This window comes from Carcharhinus amblyrhynchos, unplaced genomic scaffold (assembly GCF_965287045.1).
Source record: "Carcharhinus amblyrhynchos unplaced genomic scaffold, sCarAmb.v2.hapA scaffold_51, whole genome shotgun sequence".
Lineage (NCBI taxonomy): Eukaryota > Metazoa > Chordata > Chondrichthyes > Carcharhiniformes > Carcharhinidae > Carcharhinus > Carcharhinus amblyrhynchos.
The window spans coordinates 81,504-101,405 of record NW_027649792.1 but is presented as its reverse complement, the minus strand read 5'-3'; the positions used below and the strand labels follow the sequence as shown (position 1 = coordinate 101,405).

The following is a 19,902-nucleotide window of genomic DNA, read 5'->3' as shown; positions in this document are numbered from 1 at the left end:
CAGTCAGCATAATCAAGGACCGCAACTACATCGGACATTCTCTCTTCCAACTGCTTCCATTGGGAAAAAGATACAAAAGTCTGGGGCTATGTACCAACTGACTCAAGAACATCATCCAAAGATGTGCGGGTTAGGTTGATTGGCCATGCTAAGAAATGGTCCCTTAGTGTCCTGGGATGCGAAGGTTAGAGGGATGAGTGTGTATAATATGTAGGGATATGGGGGTAGGGCCTGGGTGGAATTGTGTTCGGCTCGATGGGCCGAAGAGCCTCTTTCTGCACTGTAGTGTTCTATGACTCTATGATTCTATGATCGTGGATCCATGATGTTCTTGAGTTGGTTGGTACATGGCCCTACCATATATTATATTGATCTTTCTCTCCATCGTAGCTATGACTGGAACAGTACATTCTGCACTTCCCAACCTTCATATAAAAACAAATTACTGTGGATTCTGGAATCTAAAATCTTTGACACAGGATCATCTGGACTTGAAATGTCAGCTCTTTTCTCTCTGCACAGATCCTTTTGAATTCTGCACCCCGTCCTTTCCTTCTCTCTGAATGGCATGCCGAGGTGGGATAGTGTTCGGTGCAGACTCGATGGGCTGAAGGGCCTCTTTCTGCACTGTAGGGTTCTATGATCTATGAAAATGCCTCATCACAGAATCCTAACAATGCATAAAGAACCAGTGAGAGCGGAAATGTTCAAAGGCGACTTGAGATGTGAGATCTTTTATAATGTGCAGATGCTGGCGTTGGACTGAGTAATCACAATAAGAAGTCTCTCAACACCAGGTTAAAGTCCGACAGGTTTATTTGGTAGCACAGGCCACAAGCATTTGTCGCACTGCCCCTTCATCAGGTGAGTGGGAGTTCTGTTCACAAACAGGGCACATATAGACACAAACTCAATTTACAAGGTAATAGTTGGAATGCAAGTCTTTACAGGTAATCAGGTCTTAAATGTACAGACAATGTGAGTGGAAAGGGAGCTAAGCACAGGTTAAAGAGGTGTACATTGCCTCCAGCCAGGACAGTTCATGAGATTTTGCAAGACAAGGCAAGATAATGTGAAATGAACCTAAGGTCCTGATTGAGGTTGTCCTCGTGTGCAGAACTTGGCTATCAGTTTCTGCTCAGTGACTGCGTTGTCGTGTGTTGTGAAGGCTGCCTCAGAGAACGTTTACCCAAGATCAGAGGCGGAATGCCCGTGATTGCTGAAGTGTTTCCGAACAGGAAGAGAACAGTCTTGCCTGGTGATTGTCGAGCGATGTTCATTCATCCGTTGTCGTAGCTTGTGCATGGTCTCCCCAATGTATCATGCCTCAGGACATCCTTTCCTGTAGCATATCAGGTAGACAACATTGGCCGAGTTGCAAAAGTATGTACTGTGTATCTGATGGATGGTGTTCTCACGTGAGATGATCCGGCACGTCTTGTAAAGGTTGATGTGGCAGGGTTGTGTTGTGTCAACTGAAGCTGAAAAGATGCAAATGAATGCTCAGCGTGTCAGAGGTTGTAGAGAAGTTACTTAAATATTTTACTTGATGCGGACAACCCTCAGATTTAGAGTCAGATCAAGGATCAAACTTTACTTCAAGGTTATTCAGGGAAGTTCTTGATCGTTCAGGAGTAAAGCAATTTTACTTGACTGTGTACCATCGCAGGACAGAGGCAGGAAACTTTAAAGACCATACTGAGGGCCGATAGTCAGGATTGTCTGGATGTCTGGGATAAAGATTTGTAATCTTTTGCAATGAGGTTTGCACCTAACTGGGAGGGAGAGAAGAGATCAGAATCAGGGAACAATTGATTGGAACGATGCAACAATGGATCCCCTTCCTTGAGAAAGATATTCTGGCACTGGAGGGGGTGCAGAGGAGATTCATGAGTTTAATTTCAGAGTTGAGAGTGTTGAGTTATGAGGAGAGAATTGAGTAGCCTGGAATTATATTCAATAGATTTCAGAAGAATGAGCGGAGGCCTAATAGAAGCGTATAAGATTATGAAGGGAATAGATACAATAGAAGAGGGAAGTTGTTTCCATTGGCAGGTGAAACGAGAACTAGAGGACATGGCCTCCGCATAAGGGGGAGCAGGTTGACGACTGAGTTGAGGAGGAACTTCTTCACCCAAAGTGTTGTGAATCTGGAGGATTTCCTGCCCAGGGAAGCAGTTGGGGCTATCTCATTGGAAGTTTTTACGGTAAGGATAGATGCATTTTTGGAAAACAAATGGATTGAGTGTGATGGTAAGCATGCAGGTTAAGTGGAGATCAGTCCATGAAAAGATTGGCCATGATCTTATTGAATGTCAGAGCAGGTTCGAGGAGCCAGATGGCCTACTCCTGCTCCTAGTTCTTTGTTCTTGTGTTCACATCAGAATTTGGGGACAATAGGCTGGAATGTTACAATGATGAATCAGAATCTTGGATAAATGGATTGGGATGTTACATTAATGGATCAGAATCAACAGACAATCAATTGGAATATTCCAACAATGGATCAGAATCTGGGCACGATGGATTGGAAAGTTCCAGCACAAATGCCAGGCAGTGACCATCATCAATATGAAACACGCGAACAACCACCCCTTGACATTCAATGGTGTTACCATCACTCAATCCACCACCGTCAATATTCTGGGAGTTTCCACTGAACATAAACTGAACTGGAATCATCCTATAAACACAATGGCTACAAGGGCAGAGTAGATGCTGGGAATACTTTGGCAAGTAGCTTAACTCCTGATTCCTCAAAACCTGTCCATAATTTACAATCACAAGTTGTGTGTGTGATGGAATACTCCGTAACTTGCATGGATGGGTGCAGCTCAAGAACATAAGAACATAAGACCATAAGAAATAGGAGCAGGCCATCTAGCCCCTCGAGCCTGCCCCGCCATTCAATAAGATCATGGCAGATCTGAAGTGGATCAGTTCCACTTTCCCACTTTCTCCCCATAACCCTTAAATCCCTTGCCTACCAAAAACCTGTCCATCCATGTCTGAAATATGTTTAGCGAGGTAGCCCCCACCACTTCAACAGGCAGAGAATCCCAGAGATTCACCACCCTTTGAGTGAAGAAGTTCCTCCTCAACTCCGTTCTAAACTGCCGCCCCACTTATCTTGAGGCTGTGCCCTCTAGTCCTGCTGTCCTTTCTAAGCGGGAAGAATCTCTCTACCTCTACCCTATCCATCCCCTTCATTATCTTACACGTCTCTATAAGATCCCCCTTCATCCTTCTAAACTCCAACGAGTACAGACCCAGTCTATTTAGTCTCTCTTCATAGTCCAACCCCCTCATCTCTGGTATCAGCCTAGTGAACCTCCTCTGCACTCCTTCCAAGGCCAAAATATCCTTGCTCAAGTGCGGTGACCAAAGCTGCACACAGTACTCCAGCTGCAGCCTCACCAGTGCCCTGTACAGTCACAGCAAGACCTCCCTGCTTTTATATTCTATCCCCCTCGCTATAAAGGCCAGCATCCCATTCGCCTTCTTGATCACCTGCTGCACCTGCAGACTGGGTTTTTGCGACTCATGCACAAGGACCCCCAGGTCCCTCTGCACCGTAGCATGCTGCAGCTTTTCGCCCTTTTAGTAGTAATCCCTCCTACTATGATTCCTGCCAAAGTGGATAACCTCACACTTGCTAACATTGTACTCCAAGAAGCTTACCGCCATCCAGGACAAAGCATCCCATTTAATTGGCAAACCATCCACAAACATCCACGTTCTCCACCACAGAGAATTTAAACAAACATCCTTAGACATCACCTTCCAAAACCATAACCACTTCCCTCTAAAAGGGTAGCAGATACATGGGAACACCACCACCTGCAAGTTCCCCTCCAAGCCTCTCACCATCCTGATTTGGAAACATATCGCCATTCCTTCTTTGTCTTTGGTCAATCTTCTAGAATTCTTTCCCGAATGGCATCGTGGGTCAAGCCACAGCACAACGACTGCAGCAATTGAAGATGGCAGCTCACCACCATCTTCTCAAGGAGCAACTAAGGACGGGCAATAAATAAATTCTTAAACTGCCTCCTCTGGCTCGCGTGCCGCTGAGTGAAATTTGTACCTTGACAAAATGATTGATGGTCGTGAGGTAGGAGGGATGGGGTGGGGGAGGGGCGGGGGGGGCGGTGTTGGTGGGGGAAGGGGTAGTAATGACTTTGAACCAACTCACCCAGCTCTTCAAAAGATGGTGACAGTATTTTCCCCCAGTGCACGCCACAGGAATCCTAGTGGGCTGGGCACAGAGCGTGCCAAGGTCCATTGACCTCAGGAGAGATTTTCCACACTTGGGGCGAGCATGGACAGAAAATCCTGCCCTGGGTGTCAGGAAAATCACGCTAACAAAGAACAAGGAACAACACAGCGAAGGGAACAGGCCCTTCGGCCCAATGAGCCCGCGTCGCCATTTTAACATTGGGAGTGCCCTCTTATACCTGTGTACTTTGTCTACATCTATTGGACTCCACAATAAAGGAACCATAACCAGATTGAGGGACGACTAATTTAGGGACAATTTGTGAACACCAATCAGCCTAAGAGCACGTTTTTGGGGTGTGGGAGGAAACCGGAGCACCCGGAGAAAACCCATGCAAGCATGGGGAGAATGTGCAAACTCTCACAGACACGGGCCCAAATCCATGTGTCTGCACAGCAAACAGTGATAGTCACTGAGCTGTCGCCTTGCCCGTCAGTTGGTCCAGTTTAAGCGTACACAAATGACGTGAAGCACTAGGCAACTCTCGAAACATCCAAGAGCAGCCCTCGTACGACCCACCGCGTGTATGCCCCTTGTTGGACAACAAGGCGGACTGAATCACCTGTGGATTAAAAGAGAAGACATTAATAAACATGTACAACTTATACAGACATTCGCGGAATCCCCAGAAGCTCAGAAATAAAGCAAGTGAGCCAATGAAATATGTTGGAAGGTCCGTAGGAATCAATTGACTTCCAGGATCGTCCCAAGGCTCTTGATCCTTATTTAGAATAGTCTCCTGTATCCCTCCATCTCTAGTCCGCTCATGTGCCTGTCTAACTGAGCCTGAAACAACTCTAGCGTGCCTGCCTCCACCACCCTACTTGGCAGTGCATTCCAGGCCCCCACCACCCGCTGTGTGAAAAACCTCCCTCTAACATCCGAATTACATCTCACACCCCCTCACCCTAAGCCCGTGGCCCCTCATAATTTTTGTATCCCACCTAGGAAAAGGCTTACCACTGTTCACTCTATCTATACTCTTCATAATCTTATACATCTCTATGAGCTCTCCCCTCATTCTCCGTCTTTCGAAGGAGAACAGCCTCAATTTGCCCAATCTCTCCTCGTTGCTCAGTCCTTCCATACCAGGCAGCATCCTGGTAAACCTCCTCCGAATTCGCTCTCGGGTCTCCACATTCTTCCAGTAGTAAGGTGACCAGAACTGGACGCAGTACTCCAAATGCGGTCGAACCAACGTTCTATACAACTGCAACATTAGACGCCAGCTCTTATACTCTGTACACCTCCCTATAAAGGCAAGCATACCATAAGCCTTCTCCGCCACCTTCTCCACCTGTACTGCCACTTTCAAGGACTTGTGTACTTGCACCCCTAGGTCCGTCTGCGTTTCTATACTCTTAATGGGCCTACCATTTATTGTATAACTCCCCCCTACATTATTTCGTCCAAAATGCATCACCTCACATTTATCTGGATTAAATTCCATCTGCCATTTCTCTGCCCAATATACCAGCCTATCTATATCCTGCTGCATTGCCTGACACTGCTCCTCACTATCAGCAAGTCCAGCCATCTTCGTGTTATCTGCAAACTTGCTGATCACACTAGTTACTCCCTCTTCCAAGTCATTTATGTGTATTACAAATAACAAAGGTCCCAGTACTGACCCCCGCGGCACAACACTAGTCACAGACCCCCAGCGAGAAAAAGACCCTTCCACTACTACTCTCTGTCTCCTGTTACCAAGCCAGTTCTCAATCCATCTGGACACCTGTCCTTGTATCCCATGAGCCTTAACCTTTCCCACCAACCTCCAATGAGGGACTTTATCAAACGCCTTACATATAGACAACATCCACGGCTCATCCTTCTTTGACCGTTTTTGTCACCTCCTCAAAAAATTCTACCAGCTTCGTAAGGCACAACCTCCCCTTTACAAAGCCATGCTGCGTATCCCTAATCAGATTGCAACACTCTAAACGCGTATACATCCTATCCCGAAGAATCTTCGCCATCAACTTGCCGACCAGTGACGTCAAACTCACTGGCCTATAATTACCCGGGTTATCCCTACTATTTTTAAACAGTGGTACCACGTTCGCGATCCTCCAGTCCTCTGGGACCTCACCTGTGTCCAAAGAAGAGACAAAGATTTGCGTCAGAGGCCCAGCAATTTCACCTCTTGTCTCCCTAAGCAGCCTAGGGTAAATGCCATCAGGCCCTGGAGATTTATCAGTTTTAATACTACCTAAAAACCCTAACACGTCCTCCCTCATAATTGATATTTCCTCCAACGGGTCTACAACTCCCTCCAAGACAGTACCAGACAACAAGTCCCTCTCCTTCGTGAATACTGACACAAAGTATTCATTCAGCATCCACCTCATTCCCTCGGACTCTAAGCATTGTTCCCCTCCTCTGTCCCTATGAGGACTAATTTTTCCTCTAACCACCCTTTTGTTCCTAACATAGGAGTAAAATGCCTTTGGATTTTCCTTAATCCTGTCTGCCAAGACCATTTCATGCCCCCTTCTCGCCCTTCTAACTCCCCGTTTGAGTTCCCTCCTACTCTCTCTGTATTCCTCCAATGCTCTCTCCGTTCCCAGTTGTTTGGACCTAACATTCGCCTCTCTTTTCTCTTTTCTGCTACGCTTATCTGCTATGATAAACCTCAGATTAAACTAAGTCTGCAAACTGTGAGAGGAATAACCATCCACTTTTCTTCACTTATTACTGCATTCGCTACAAGTGGGCAGCACTGTGGCACAGTGGTCGGTGCTGCTGCCTCACAGTGCCATGGGCCTGGGTTTGATTCTGGCCTTGGTTGCACGTCTGTGGAGTCTGCACATCCTCCTTATGTCTTCATGGGTTTCCTTTGGATGCTCCAGTTTCCTCCCACATTCCAAAGATGTGCAGGTCATGTGGATTAGCCAGGCGAAATTGGCCCTTAGTGTCCCAAGTTTTCCAATTTCCTGAGCAAACATGCACCTTTACCTTGTTGCTTCTTATTTTCGATGCTCCAATCTCTTCCCCTCTAACCGTGTACCACGATTCCCAATGTCCTGGAAAGTTTTTTTTTCATTATCGCCAGTGTAATAAATCAAGGCTGACTCAGAACGAAAAGGCTTTATTGTCAATAAACAACTAACTCTACTAATCAAATGGTCAGACAGAGTGGCTCTGCAACTGTACACTACTGAACTGTATACTACTTAACTGTACAGTACTAAACTTACACTACTGTACTGTACACTACTCCTTCCTAGCTCCAACTGCCAATCCTCACCCGGCTCACCATATTTGCCCTCGCATTCGATTGGCTCGGCTTTCTACTTTGACACTCCATTGGGCCAGGCCTGACCACGTGGCCTCTAGAAGATGACCCTTAAATGGGCCACATTACCACTGTAGGCAAGTCACGTGCCACCCTGACTTGGAAATATATCGGCTGTTCCTTCTCTGTCACTGGTTCCAAATCCCAGGACTCCTTCCTTAACAGTGCTGTGGTTGCACTTACACTGAACAGCAGCGGTGGTTCAAAAGGGGAGCTCATCACTCTCTTCTTAAGGGCAGCTATGGATGCACAATAAATGCTGGGATGAGCCACCGATACCCACATCCCGTGAAATTATTGTTGAAAGAAGTGGGAAGATTAAAAGTTTATGACCAGTGCCTCCACCAGTTCCTGTTCTCAATGAACCTCCACCATTATCCAGAGTGGGTACATGTTCTATTCCATTGTGATATTAAAGGTGTTGGATTGAATGGGGTTAACTGATGCTGTTTGTTTAGTGACTGTAATTAATGTGAGCCTCTGTGGGTCTGTTCAGCGTCACTGGGGAGTTTTTCCTCTTTTATTAATAAGGGATTCCGTTCAATGTGCTGTCTCGTTGAGACAGCGAGAGCGACAACTCCGACACGAACAGAGATCAGCGGCTGTGGAGAGGCAGGCGGAGGGAGAGGAGAGATCAGAATCTGGGAGCAATGGATTGGCAAGTTCCAACAATGGATGAGAATCTGGGAACAATAAACTGCAATGTTCCAATAATGGATCAGAATCTGAGAACAATAGACCGGGATGTTCCAATAATGTATCAGAATCTGGGAACAATAGACTGTAAAGTTCCAATAACGGATCAGAGTTTGGGGACAACAGATTGGAATGTTCCAACACTGGACAGGAATTTTGCTGAGGGCCTGTTCCTTCTTTCTGAAGATTGGATTGTTTGGTTACCATTAACAGTTCGCATCCAATTTGTTCTCTGGGTAATTCAAGGGGTTTACTATCCAATCCTGGCTATTGTTGGTGTCCCTGGTAAGTTTCTGCGTCCACTTATTCTATTTGTCATCTATTACTCTCCTTCTTATTTCAGTTTTGGGAGCATTGAGTCCATTGAATTCAGTTTCACACTTAATCTCTGCTCCCTGTCGATTTAGTCCATTCCTGTACCTGAGGCTGGTCCACACTGATTACACCCTCCACTGTACTCGGTGCAGACTTGATTGGCTGACGAGCCTCTTTCTGCACTGTAGGGGTTCTGCATAGACAGTTCAACCCTGGGAAAACAATTCTAACTGTCAACCCTATCTATGCCTCTCATCAGTTGATAGACTTCTATCAGGCCTCCCCTCAGCCTCCACCACACCAGAGAAATCAACCCTAGTTTGTCCAGCCTCTCCTTATAGCTCAGACCCTCTAATCCACACAGCATCCTGGTAAACCTCTCCTGTACCTCTCGAAAGCCCCCACATCCTTCCTGTAAAGTGGCGACCAGAATTGAAGGCTTTTCTTAACCAATCCGTCTCTAATGGTTATCTACCCGTCTGATAGTGGAAATATTCTGGGTGGGTATTTCTGGCTTACCCCAAGACTGGAAAATCCCAACTGAGATCAACGGACCTCTGCATGGTCTGTGTCCAGTCCATTTACGATTCCCGTGATGGACGGGACGGGAAAATCCACCCCCCCACCCCCATGTCACTATTTAATTTATTTAAACCCTTTAAAATGTCTGAGACCTACATCAAACCTCCTTTATATCCTTCTCTGCTCTATGGAGAACGAAACCAGATTCTCTAGTCTAACCAGGTCACTGTATAATCCGTTCTCCTTGAACAATTCTAGGAAAACTCTTTTGTACCCTCCCGAAAGTCTCTCCATCCTTCTCAAAGTGTGCAGCTCAGTATTGGACACAGTATTCCATGTGGGATCAAAGTAGACTTTTACTGATGTTTACCACAACTTTCTTTTGAATAGATCGATTGCTGTCACATGTATTAGTATACGGTGAAAGGTATTGTTTCTTGCACCAGACAGACACAGCTTATCGTTCACGGATAAGTAAAGTGTGGAATGCAGAATCGAGAAGTGTCTGTACGGAGAGAAAAGTGCTGACGTTTTGAGTTCAGATGATCCTTTGTCAAAGCTGATTGGTTTCAGATTCCAGCATCACTGTAAATTGCTTTTATAAAGGGAGTGCAGAATGTAGTGTTTGGACAAAGATCACCTTAATACATGGTAGGCTCTTGAGTCGATTGGTATGTGACCCCAGAATTTTGTTTTATTTCCTTGATGGAAAAAAAGTGCAAGAGTGTATGTCCGGGGTGCATGAGATCCTTGATTACGCTGGCTGCTTTTCTGAGGCAGCATGAAGTGCACTAGAGTCAATAGACGGAAGGCTAGTTTGTGTGATGGACTAGGCTACATTCATCAATTTTGTATTTACTTGTATTTAGGGCCATGCCGAGCTGTGATACCATCAGAAAGGATGCTTTCTATGCTGCAAAAGTAGGTGAGAGTGGTACGTGCCCAATTTCATTAACTTCCTGAGAAAGCATGGAATTTTTGAGCTTTCTGAACAAGAGTGTAGGTGTGGAGGGACCAGGAAATGCTGTTGGTGATCTGGACACCTAGAAACTTGAAGATCTCTTGTACTGTGTACACACATTCATATTACAAGCAGGGATTGGCCATTTAGCACCTTGTGCCTCTCTGCTATTGAAAAGATTCTTGACTGATCTGATTGTAACGTCAACACCACATTCCTGCAAACCCCTGGGAATCTTTCAACCCCATCCTTCAAAATATTCAGAGACTCTGTTCCCACCATTTTGAAGGTGTAACCAAGAAAATTGATGAGGATACTGCAGTTGACATTGGATCTTTGCAACGCCTTTGACAAGATACCAAAAGGTAGGTCATTGAATAAGGTTAAACCTCATGGAATCAAGGGTGAGGTAGCCAGTTGGATGCAAAATTGTCTTGATGACAGAAAAGAGAGAGTGGTTGTATACAGTTCTATACAGTAAATGGCAGAACCCTTAAGAGTATTGATAGGCAAAGGGACTTGGATACACAGGTCACTGGAGGTGGAGAAGCTAGTCAAGAAGGCATTCGGCATGCTTGCTTTCATCAGCCGGGGTATTGAGTTTAAAAATTGGCAAGTCACGTTGCAGCTTTATCGAACCTCAGTAAGGCCGCACTTGGAATATAGTGTTCAATGCTGGTTGCCACACTATCAGAAGGATGTGGAGGCTTTGGAGAGGGTACAGAAAAGATTTACCCGGATGCTGCCTGGTATTGAGGGCATCAGCTATGAGGAGAGGTTGGAGAAACTTGTTTGTTCTCACTGGAGCGATGGAAGTTGAGGGGTGACCTGAAAGAAGTCTGCAAGATTGAGAGGCATGGACTGAATGGATAGTCAGAAGCCTTTGCCCAGGGTAGAAGAGTCAATTACTAGGGGCCACATGTTTAAGGTGCGAGGGGCAAGGTTTAAAGAAGATGTACAAGGCTGATTTTTTACACGGAAGGTGGTGGGTGCCTGTCACTCTCTGCTGGGAGAGGTCGTGGAAGCAGATACAATAGAGACTTTTAAGGGGCATCTTGACAAATACATGAATGGAATGGGAATAGAGGGATATGGTTCCTGGAAGGGTGGGGGTTTTAGTTAAGTCAGGTAGCATGGTCGGTGCAGGCTTGGAGGGCTGAAGGGCCTGCTCCTGTGCTATAATTTTCTTTGTTCTTTGTTGTAGAAGTGGCTTTTCAAACTGATGGCCTGTGACGAGCGATGTGCCTCAGGGATTAGCGCTGGGACCACCGTTACTTGTATGAATAATTTGGATGAGATTTTAAGAGGCATGGTTAGGAAGTTTGCAGGTGAGATCAAGAATGGTGGCACAGTGCACGGTGAAGATGGTTACCTAGAATTGCAATGGGATCGTGATAAATTGGCCCAGGAGGCCAATGAACTTCAGATGGAGTTTAATTTGGATCAATGTAAGATGGAATCGGGACGGTTAATGGTCGGGCATTGGGGATAGTTATAGAGCAACTAGATCTAGGTGTACGGTTCATAGCTTCTTGAAAGTGGAGTCACAGTTGGACAGAATGGTGAAGAAGATATTCGGCATGCTTGGTTTCTTTGGTCAGAACATTGAATACAGGAATTGGGACGTCCTGTTGAACTTGCACAAGATATCGGTAAGGCCAGACTTGGAATACTTTGTACAGTTCTGGTCACCATATTATAGAAAGAAGAACAAAGAACAAAGAACAGTACAGCACAGGAAACAGGCCCTTCGGCCCTCCAAGCCTGTGCCGCTCATTGGTCCAACTAGACCATTCGTTTGTATCCTTCCATTCCCAGGCTGCTCACGTGACTATCCAGCTAATTCTTCAATGATGCCAGCGTGTCTGCCTCCACCACCCTACTGGCACCGCATTCCAGGCCCCCACCACCCTCTGCGTAAAAAACGTCCCTGTGATATCGGAGTTATACCTCGCCCCTCTCACCTTCAGCCTGTGACCCCCTCGTGATCGTCACCTCCGACCTGGGAAAAAGCTTCCCACTGTTCACCCTATCTATACCCTTCATAATTTTGTACACCTCTATTAGGTCTCCCCTCATTCTGTGTCTTTCCAGGGAGAACAACCCCAGCCTACCCAGTCTCTCCTCATAGTTAAGACCCTCCATACCAGGCAACATCCTGGTAAACCTTCTCTGCACTGTCTCTAAAGTCTCCCTGTCCTTCTGGTAGTGCGGCGACCAGAATTGGATGCAGTCCTCCAAATGTGGCCTAACCAGCGTTCTATACAGCTGCAACATCAGACTCCAGCTTTTATACTCTACACCCCGTCCTATAAAGGCAAGCATGCCATATGCCTTCTTCACCACCTTCTCCACCTGTGCTGCCACCTTCAGGTATTTGTGGCTTGCACACCTAGGTCCCTCTGTGTTTCTATACTCAGAAAGGGTAGCATTAAATACAAGAGTGCATAACGCATTTATTAGGAGTTATAAAAAGAGGCTGGATAGACTGGGGCTTTTTTTCCCTGGAGCATAGGAGGCTTATGGGTGATCTGACACAAGAGGACATCGAGTTAAGGTGAGGGGGAGAGATGCAAATGGGTCCAGAGAAGTAATTGTTTAATTCCGAGGGTGATGAGTGACTGAAACGAGCTGCCAGAGGCAGTAGTAGGGGTGGATACACTTTGTCTTTTGAAACACGTTTAGACAGTTACATCGGTAAGATGGGTATGGAGGGAACTGGGCCAAATGTGGGCATTTGGAGCTCCATGAAACCACCTTTTGAGGAAGAGAGCTCCAGAGAATCACCACCCTCCAATAGAAACAAATGTTCTCTTTATCTGTTTGTTAAATGTGTGACAACTTATTCTTAAACAGTGACCCCGGGTTCTTGATTCTCCCAGAAGAAGAAACATCCTCTCCTCGCCCACCCTGTCCATGTCCCTCAGGAAGTTCAATGTTTCAATCAGAACCCCATTTTCTTTCTTCTCAAAAGATTAACAGCAATAGAGTAGGAAATACCTCACATTACTCCCCTGCCTGTGATAAACCAATCATCTGTGCATTCTTCCTGTCACCCCAGTTTCCCTGATTCACCCGCTCTCCCTGTTCCATTTCGCCCACGCCTCTGATAGAGAACCCAATGAATTGGTGTGTTGACAATAATCTCTCCTTCAATGTCAGTGAAATGAAGGAGGTACTCACAGATTCAGCATGCATAGTGGAGGACATGTCCCTGTTTACAACAATCGGGATGAAGTGGGAATTGTTGAGGGCTTCAAGTTTCTTGGCGTGCAGATCGCCAACAATCTGTCCTGGTCCCTCTATGTATGGTATGTTTTGTCTGTATAGTGTTACGAAGGGCAGATTGATCTCCTTATTTAGAACAAACACTCAACCTCTCAAGGAGAAGTACGCCTCTTCATAATCTGCTAAAAAAGTGTAAGGGAAGGGGGATTATCTGCACCTTAACAGCTTTTAGTGATCAAACCAAAATAACTATCTGAGGCTCTCTCTCTAAAAAAAGTAACTCTTTATTTAACTAACTAACAGTAAACAGGTTAACTAAACCATTAACAGTCTATTTTTTAACACTAAGGGCAGAAGAATCAAAACCATCTTTTACACAGCCAATTTTACAACTTTTAGCATGTTTTTAAAATAATTTTACAAAAACTCGCTTCGTAACCTTAAGAAAAAAAATGAACCATCATCATGAAAAGATGTCTTCATTTCTTCCCCTCCTTTAAACTCATGGCAAAGCATTCACAATAACATTTTCATGACCCACAACATGTACAACCTATGAATTAAAAGCTTGTAACATAAGGCACCATAAGGCTGGTATTTTTGTCCTTGAATTTTTACAGAATTGTCAAAGGATTGGGATTGAACCTGGTGCATTGTTTGTAAGGTTAATAATAAATAGTTGGAAGTACATTACTAAAATCAATAATTCCTTTCCAATTGTGGAATATTTTGACTGCCGGTGGTCAGGATTTTTTTTGAAAATCAACTGATCGTCCATTCAATTTCACATTCATCCTCCTGCAACAACACAGCTCCAACACCTACACCACTGGAGGCGATGGCAGCTTTAAAGGTTTTCAAAAAGTTCGCTGTAGCAAAAGCAGATTCGGTGGTTAACACTGCTTTCAAATTTTCAACAGCCTCCCCCCATGGCTCTGGCCACCAAAATTTCATGTTCCTTTTTGACAAGTCCATCAACGGTGTCAAAAACCTGCTAAAGTTGGCATGATTTTTCTGTCGAATTCATTAAATCCCAAAAATGCCTTCTTCCACTTCTTTCTTCGATGATGGTCTTGGAAATTCCTTGATGGCCTTCACCTTCACATTTCTCAGTGTCATCCGCCCGTATCTGATGTTGTGCCTTGAAATTGTCACTTCCGCCTTCACAAAAGTCTGTTTTTGCCAAGTTTATGATCAACCTTGCCTTCCATAATCACTTATGATTATATTGATCTCATAGTGGTCTATAAAATAATGAGGGGCATAGACCAGCTAGATAGTCATTATATTTTCCCAAAGGCAGGGGAGTCAAAAACTAGAGGGCAAAGGTTTAAGGTGAGAGGGGAAAGATACAAAAGGGTCCAGAGGGGCATTTTTCACACAGAGGGAGGTGAGTTTTTGGAATAAGCTGCCAGAAGTAGCAGTAGAGGTGGGTACAATTTTGTCTTTTAAAAAGAGTTGAGAGTTTATATGGGTAAGGTGGGGCATGTGTCAAACGTGGGCAATTAGGACTAACCTAGTGGTAAAAACAAAGGGGCAGCATGAACAACTTAAGCCGAAGGGCCTGTTTCCATGCTGTAAGAACATAAGAACATAAGAAATAGGAGCAGGAGTAGGCCAGCTAGCCCTTCGAGCCTGCCCCGCCATTCAATAAGATCATGGCTGATCTGTCGTGGCTCAGTTCCACTTTCCCGCCCTCTCCCCATAACCCTTAATCCCCTCTCTTATCAAGAACCCATCGATGACTGTATGACCCAACTGTACTTGACTCTTTCTCTGATTCACCTCAGATCTTGGCAACTTCCATTACAATTTCAGCTTTCCTTTTATCCCTAGTGAAACCCAATTTTATCTTGTTTGCCAATTCTACAAGTGTCACATTTTTCAGTCTTTCTAAACTTCATTGGCAAATTTGGGAAGCATTTTTGATCCCCAAAGCCTCTTTAGTAACGTGAAGAGCCACTTGTCTTTTGATTAAACCAGCTTGTTGTCCTTAACGGATCTTCCATTTCTCACTTAAAGTTTATTCAAAGATCTAGGACTCTGCAAATTCCTGGCCCTGAGCCCCCAGGTCTGTTACAAAGGGAAGGTTGATCTCCTCTCTGAGAGCTAACACTCAAAGAGAAGTCTCTCACTTAATAATCTGTTAAGAAGTGACTGGGAAGGGGCATTATCTGCACTTCAACAGCTATTGTTGGTTAAATCAAAATAACTACCCGAGACTCTCCAAAAAAACAAGTAACTTGTTATTTATTTAACTAACAGTAAACAGGTTAACTAAACCATAAACAAGCTGAATGAAATGTTATTCTAATGGAAACCTGTTCAGATAATTACAATTACAACTTAATAACAAAATAATTACAAGAAGGATGTGGAGGCGTTGGAGAGGGTGCAGAGGAGGTTTACTAGGATGTTGCCTGGTATGGTGGGGAGGTCCTATGAGGAGAGACTGAGGGATCTAGGGTTGTTTTCGTTGGAAAGAAGGCGGCTAAGAGGGGATCTTATTGAAACATATAAGATGATTAGAGGTTTAGATAGGGTGGATAGTGATAGCCTTTTTCCTCGGATGGAGAAAGCTAGCACGAGGGGGCATGGCTTTAAATTAAGGGGGGGTAGCTACAGGACGGATGTCAGGGGTAGGTTCTTTACCCAGCGGGTGGTGAGGGATTGGAATGCCCTGCCTGCTGCAGTTGTAAATGCGTCTAGTTTGGGGGCGTTTAAGAGATCTCTGGATAGGTTTATGGACGAAAAGGGATTGGTATAGGCTAGTGGGTCATTGTTTTTGTAACTGGTCGGCGCAACATCGTGGGCCGAAGGGCCTGTTCTGCGCTGTAATGTTCTATGTTCTATGTTCTATGTTCTAACAAAATAATAGAATTCTTAGTCACACTCAAAATACAATCAGGTCATGTCCTCAGTGGTCTGCTTTCTTCTTTATCATTTGCCTCCCTTGCTTCTGTTGGTACCTTTATGGTTGAGATGAGGTTTTCTTTTAAGACATAAATGTACTTTTACACTGACAGAGAGAGTTGCACTCTGTGCGTCTCCCTCTCTTGCTGAGATCTGTGGCAGTCGTTGACAAGCAGTCTCTGCAGCTGGGAGTTGGATTTATACCACGAATGACATCCCAAAACCCGCCACAGTAGAGTTGGTTTACAGGTTATCAAAGTACCAAATTTAAATCCTATAGGTTGCTCCTATTCAAATCCTATTTTAAATTAATTGGTTAAAATTCAATAACATGTTATGATCCAAAGCTTAAAGGCTGTTACCAAAGCAGCCCTGTTGTTTTTGTCTCTGAAATGTTCTTTCACTTTGGGGCTCTTTGTGTACACATGCATCTCTTTATGAACTCTAAGTGTGAAAAAAACATCTTTTAAGTAGACAACTTCACAACTCTTAACATTTTTACAATTGCTTTACAATTCTCCAAACACTAACTTCACAACAATAGCATACATGAAACAATACGTTTCATTTTCTACTAATACATGTTACAATAATAAATCAAATCATAGACTCCAATTTCTCCTTACTCCTCAACCCAGCTTTTGTTGTCCATTTTTTTCATTTATTGAACTGCATTACATCCCTTCCCAGCTGGCATTTCAGTTTCATTGATTCTCGGTATATTCGTAGGATGCAGTTACATTTTGGAAAATATCAGTAAAACTAAATGCAAACTAACAATGTGTTCCCCAGCTTGATATATAAATTGATTGTTTATTACCCTTCCTGACAGTCAATGTAATCACAATTGTGACCCTGAAGAGCAGAAACTGTGGTCTGTCCAAGTGTGTCACCCATTACCTGGCGGCCATGTCGGTGGGGGACCTACTGGTCATTATCTTTGACCTGATCTTGAGACACATTCCAATTGTTTATCGAGATCAGTTTGAATTCCTGTGGGCCATCCCCATTTGTAACATCCACGCCGTCCTGCTTTACGCAGCCACTGACTGTTCTGTCTGGTTCACCGTCACTTTCACCTTTGATCGATTTGTGGCCATTTGCTGCCCCAAGCTGAAAATTAAATATTGCAGTGAGAAAACGGCAGCTGTGGCTTTGGGAACAGTGACAGTGCTGAGCTGTTTAAAGAACATTTTCTGGTATTTTATGCTAAATGGTCGATATTGGCTGTGGAATGACCCCTGGTTTTGTGATGCCGCTCAGGAAGTCCACTTATCTTCGGTTTGGATAACCATTGAGTTCCTCCACCAAGTGCTAACACCTTGTGTCCCATTTGTTCTGATTCTGCTGCTCAATGCTGTCACGGTCAGACAGATTTTAGTGAGCAGCAGAGCCCGCAGGAGACTCCGTGCTCACAGCAGTGGGGAGAGTTCCAATGACCCAGAGATGGAGAGTCGAAGGAAATCAATCATTTTACTATTTGTTATCACCAGCAATTTCATCCTGTTATGGTCACTGTCAATGTTTTATTCTATATGGATCAGGATGTATGGTTTGGGTTATAAGTCCATATGGGTAGATCGCTTTGTTCTGGAATTGGGCTTCATGCTGCAGCTCCTGAGCTGCTGCACAAACACTGCAATTTATGCTGTGACACAAACTCAGTTCAGAAAGCAACTGCAGGATGTCTTGAAGTCTCTCTTGATTCCAATTTTTCCTTTCATTAACCCAAGGGGAGAGCTGAAACACTAAGAGTTTCAGAATGCTCCCTTTTTCATGCTTCAGACAGCAGATGGAGAATGAGCTGACGTATTTATTTTAGAACATAGAACATAGAACATTACAGCGCAGAACAGGCCCTTCGGCCCACTGTGTTGCGCCGACCAGTTAAAAAACAATGACCCTGTAACCTAAACCAAACCCTTACCATCCATAAACCTATCCACGGAACTCTTAAACGCCCCCAAACTAGGCGCATTTACAACTGCAGCAGGCAGGGCATTTCAATCCCTCACCACCCTCTGGGTAAAGAACCTACCCCTGACATCCGTCCTATAACTACCACCCCTTAATTTAAAGCTATGCCCCCTCGTGCTAGCTTTCTCCATCCGAGGAAAAAGGCTATCACTGTCCACCCTATCTAAACCTCTAATCATCTTATATTTTAGACCTTTACATCTGATGTTTTGACCATCTGTCGTTTTAGATATTTATGCTAGTTATTTAATTAATAAAACTGAACTGAATCACCAAGAGTTTCTGGAATTACAAGAATGACACCAATTGGGAAATGCGACCCCATGACAAAATGGGGGGTGGTGCCACGGTGACACAGTGGTTAGCCCTGTTGTCTCACAGTGCCATGAACCCAAGTTCAGTTCCTGACTCAGGTCAATGACTGTACGGAGTCTGCACATTCTCCCCATGTCTGCATAGATTTCATACAGCTGGTCCTGTTTCCTCCCACTGTCCAAAATTTTTGCTAGTTAGATGGATTAGGTGTTAAATTCTACCTGAGCAGACACCAGAGTGTGGCAACAACAGTATTTGTACACTAGCTTCATTGCAGTGTTAATGTAAGCCTACTTGTGATACTGATAAATAAACATTAATCCTTCCACTGGCTAGACCATCTTCCCTCATTCTTCCGAGACACTGAAAGGGCAGACATTCTGCCCCCCAACAATACTATCCGTCCACTGTTAGGGCCATCCTTCACATCATGCCAAATGGTCACCCTGATCTGACAGAAATCTGACTGCGATATACAGAGGTCAAATGGTGGGGCTATCAGTAAGAAGCTGAGGTCACCTCTGGGGACCCAGGGTCGAATCCCAGCGTAGCAGACGTGGAATTTGAATCAATTTATATAATCCTGGAATTAAGATTCTACTGATGACCATTATCAGCTGTCGGGGAGACACATGGTTCACTAATATCCCTTTCGGGTAGGACCTTTGCCGTTCTTACCTGGTCAGGCTAAAGTGTAACTCCAGAGTCACAGCAATGTGGTTGACTCTTCAGTGCCTTCTGAAATGATGTATTAACAAGCCACTCAATTCATAGACAACTCGGGATTGGGACTAAATGCTGGCCCAGCCAGCGATGCCCATGCCTCGCGAATGGATACAAAAAATACAGAGAGCAAGTATTGTCACAGAGATGGCCAGGGGATTGGAGTAAGAAGTCTCAGAACACCAGGTTAAAGTCTAACAGGTTTATTTGGTAGCAAAAGCCATTAGCTTTCGGAATGGTGCTTCTTCACCAGGTAAGTGGGAGTTCTGTTCACAAACTGGGTGTATAAAGACAGCAGAGCATTGGAGACAGAGATTTTTTACCAACTCAGCATGGGTAGGGTTGAAATGGAAATGAACTGAAATCCTGAGAGAGGAAAGAGAGAGGGGAAGAGAGAGATTGGAGAGAGATTAGGTGTGAGTGTGTGTGTGAGAAAGAGAGAGACAAGGAGAGGGGTAGAAAGAGAGAGAAATAAATGGGGAATGAAACTGAGAGAGAGAAATAAAACAGATAGGCTGAGAATCAGGGAGACAGTGAGAGAAAAGGGCAGTGGTGGTGGATGGAGAGGGAAAGAGAATGCAGTTCGGGGTGGGGAGAGGGACAAAAACCAAAGAGACAGCGAGGAAGAATGAGATGCAGAGCTGTTGAGATGTGAGATTGAGGACACTGGAAAGA

General features: G+C 44.7%; 1 protein-coding gene across 1 annotated transcript in view; it reads left to right on the top strand.

The window, feature by feature from the left end:
* The window catches only part of LOC145337485 (putative G-protein coupled receptor 139), a 70,030-nt gene extending 51,541 nt beyond the window's left edge, over window positions 1–18,489 (top strand). The window contains exons 3-4 of the mRNA XM_080182275.1: window positions 11,276–11,519; window positions 18,419–18,489. Of these exons, the coding sequence (XP_080038401.1) occupies window positions 11,276–11,519; window positions 18,419–18,489 (315 nt within the window). The remainder of the gene's footprint in view (window positions 1–11,275; window positions 11,520–18,418) is intronic.
* The last annotated feature ends 1,413 nt before the right edge of the window (window positions 18,490–19,902 follow it).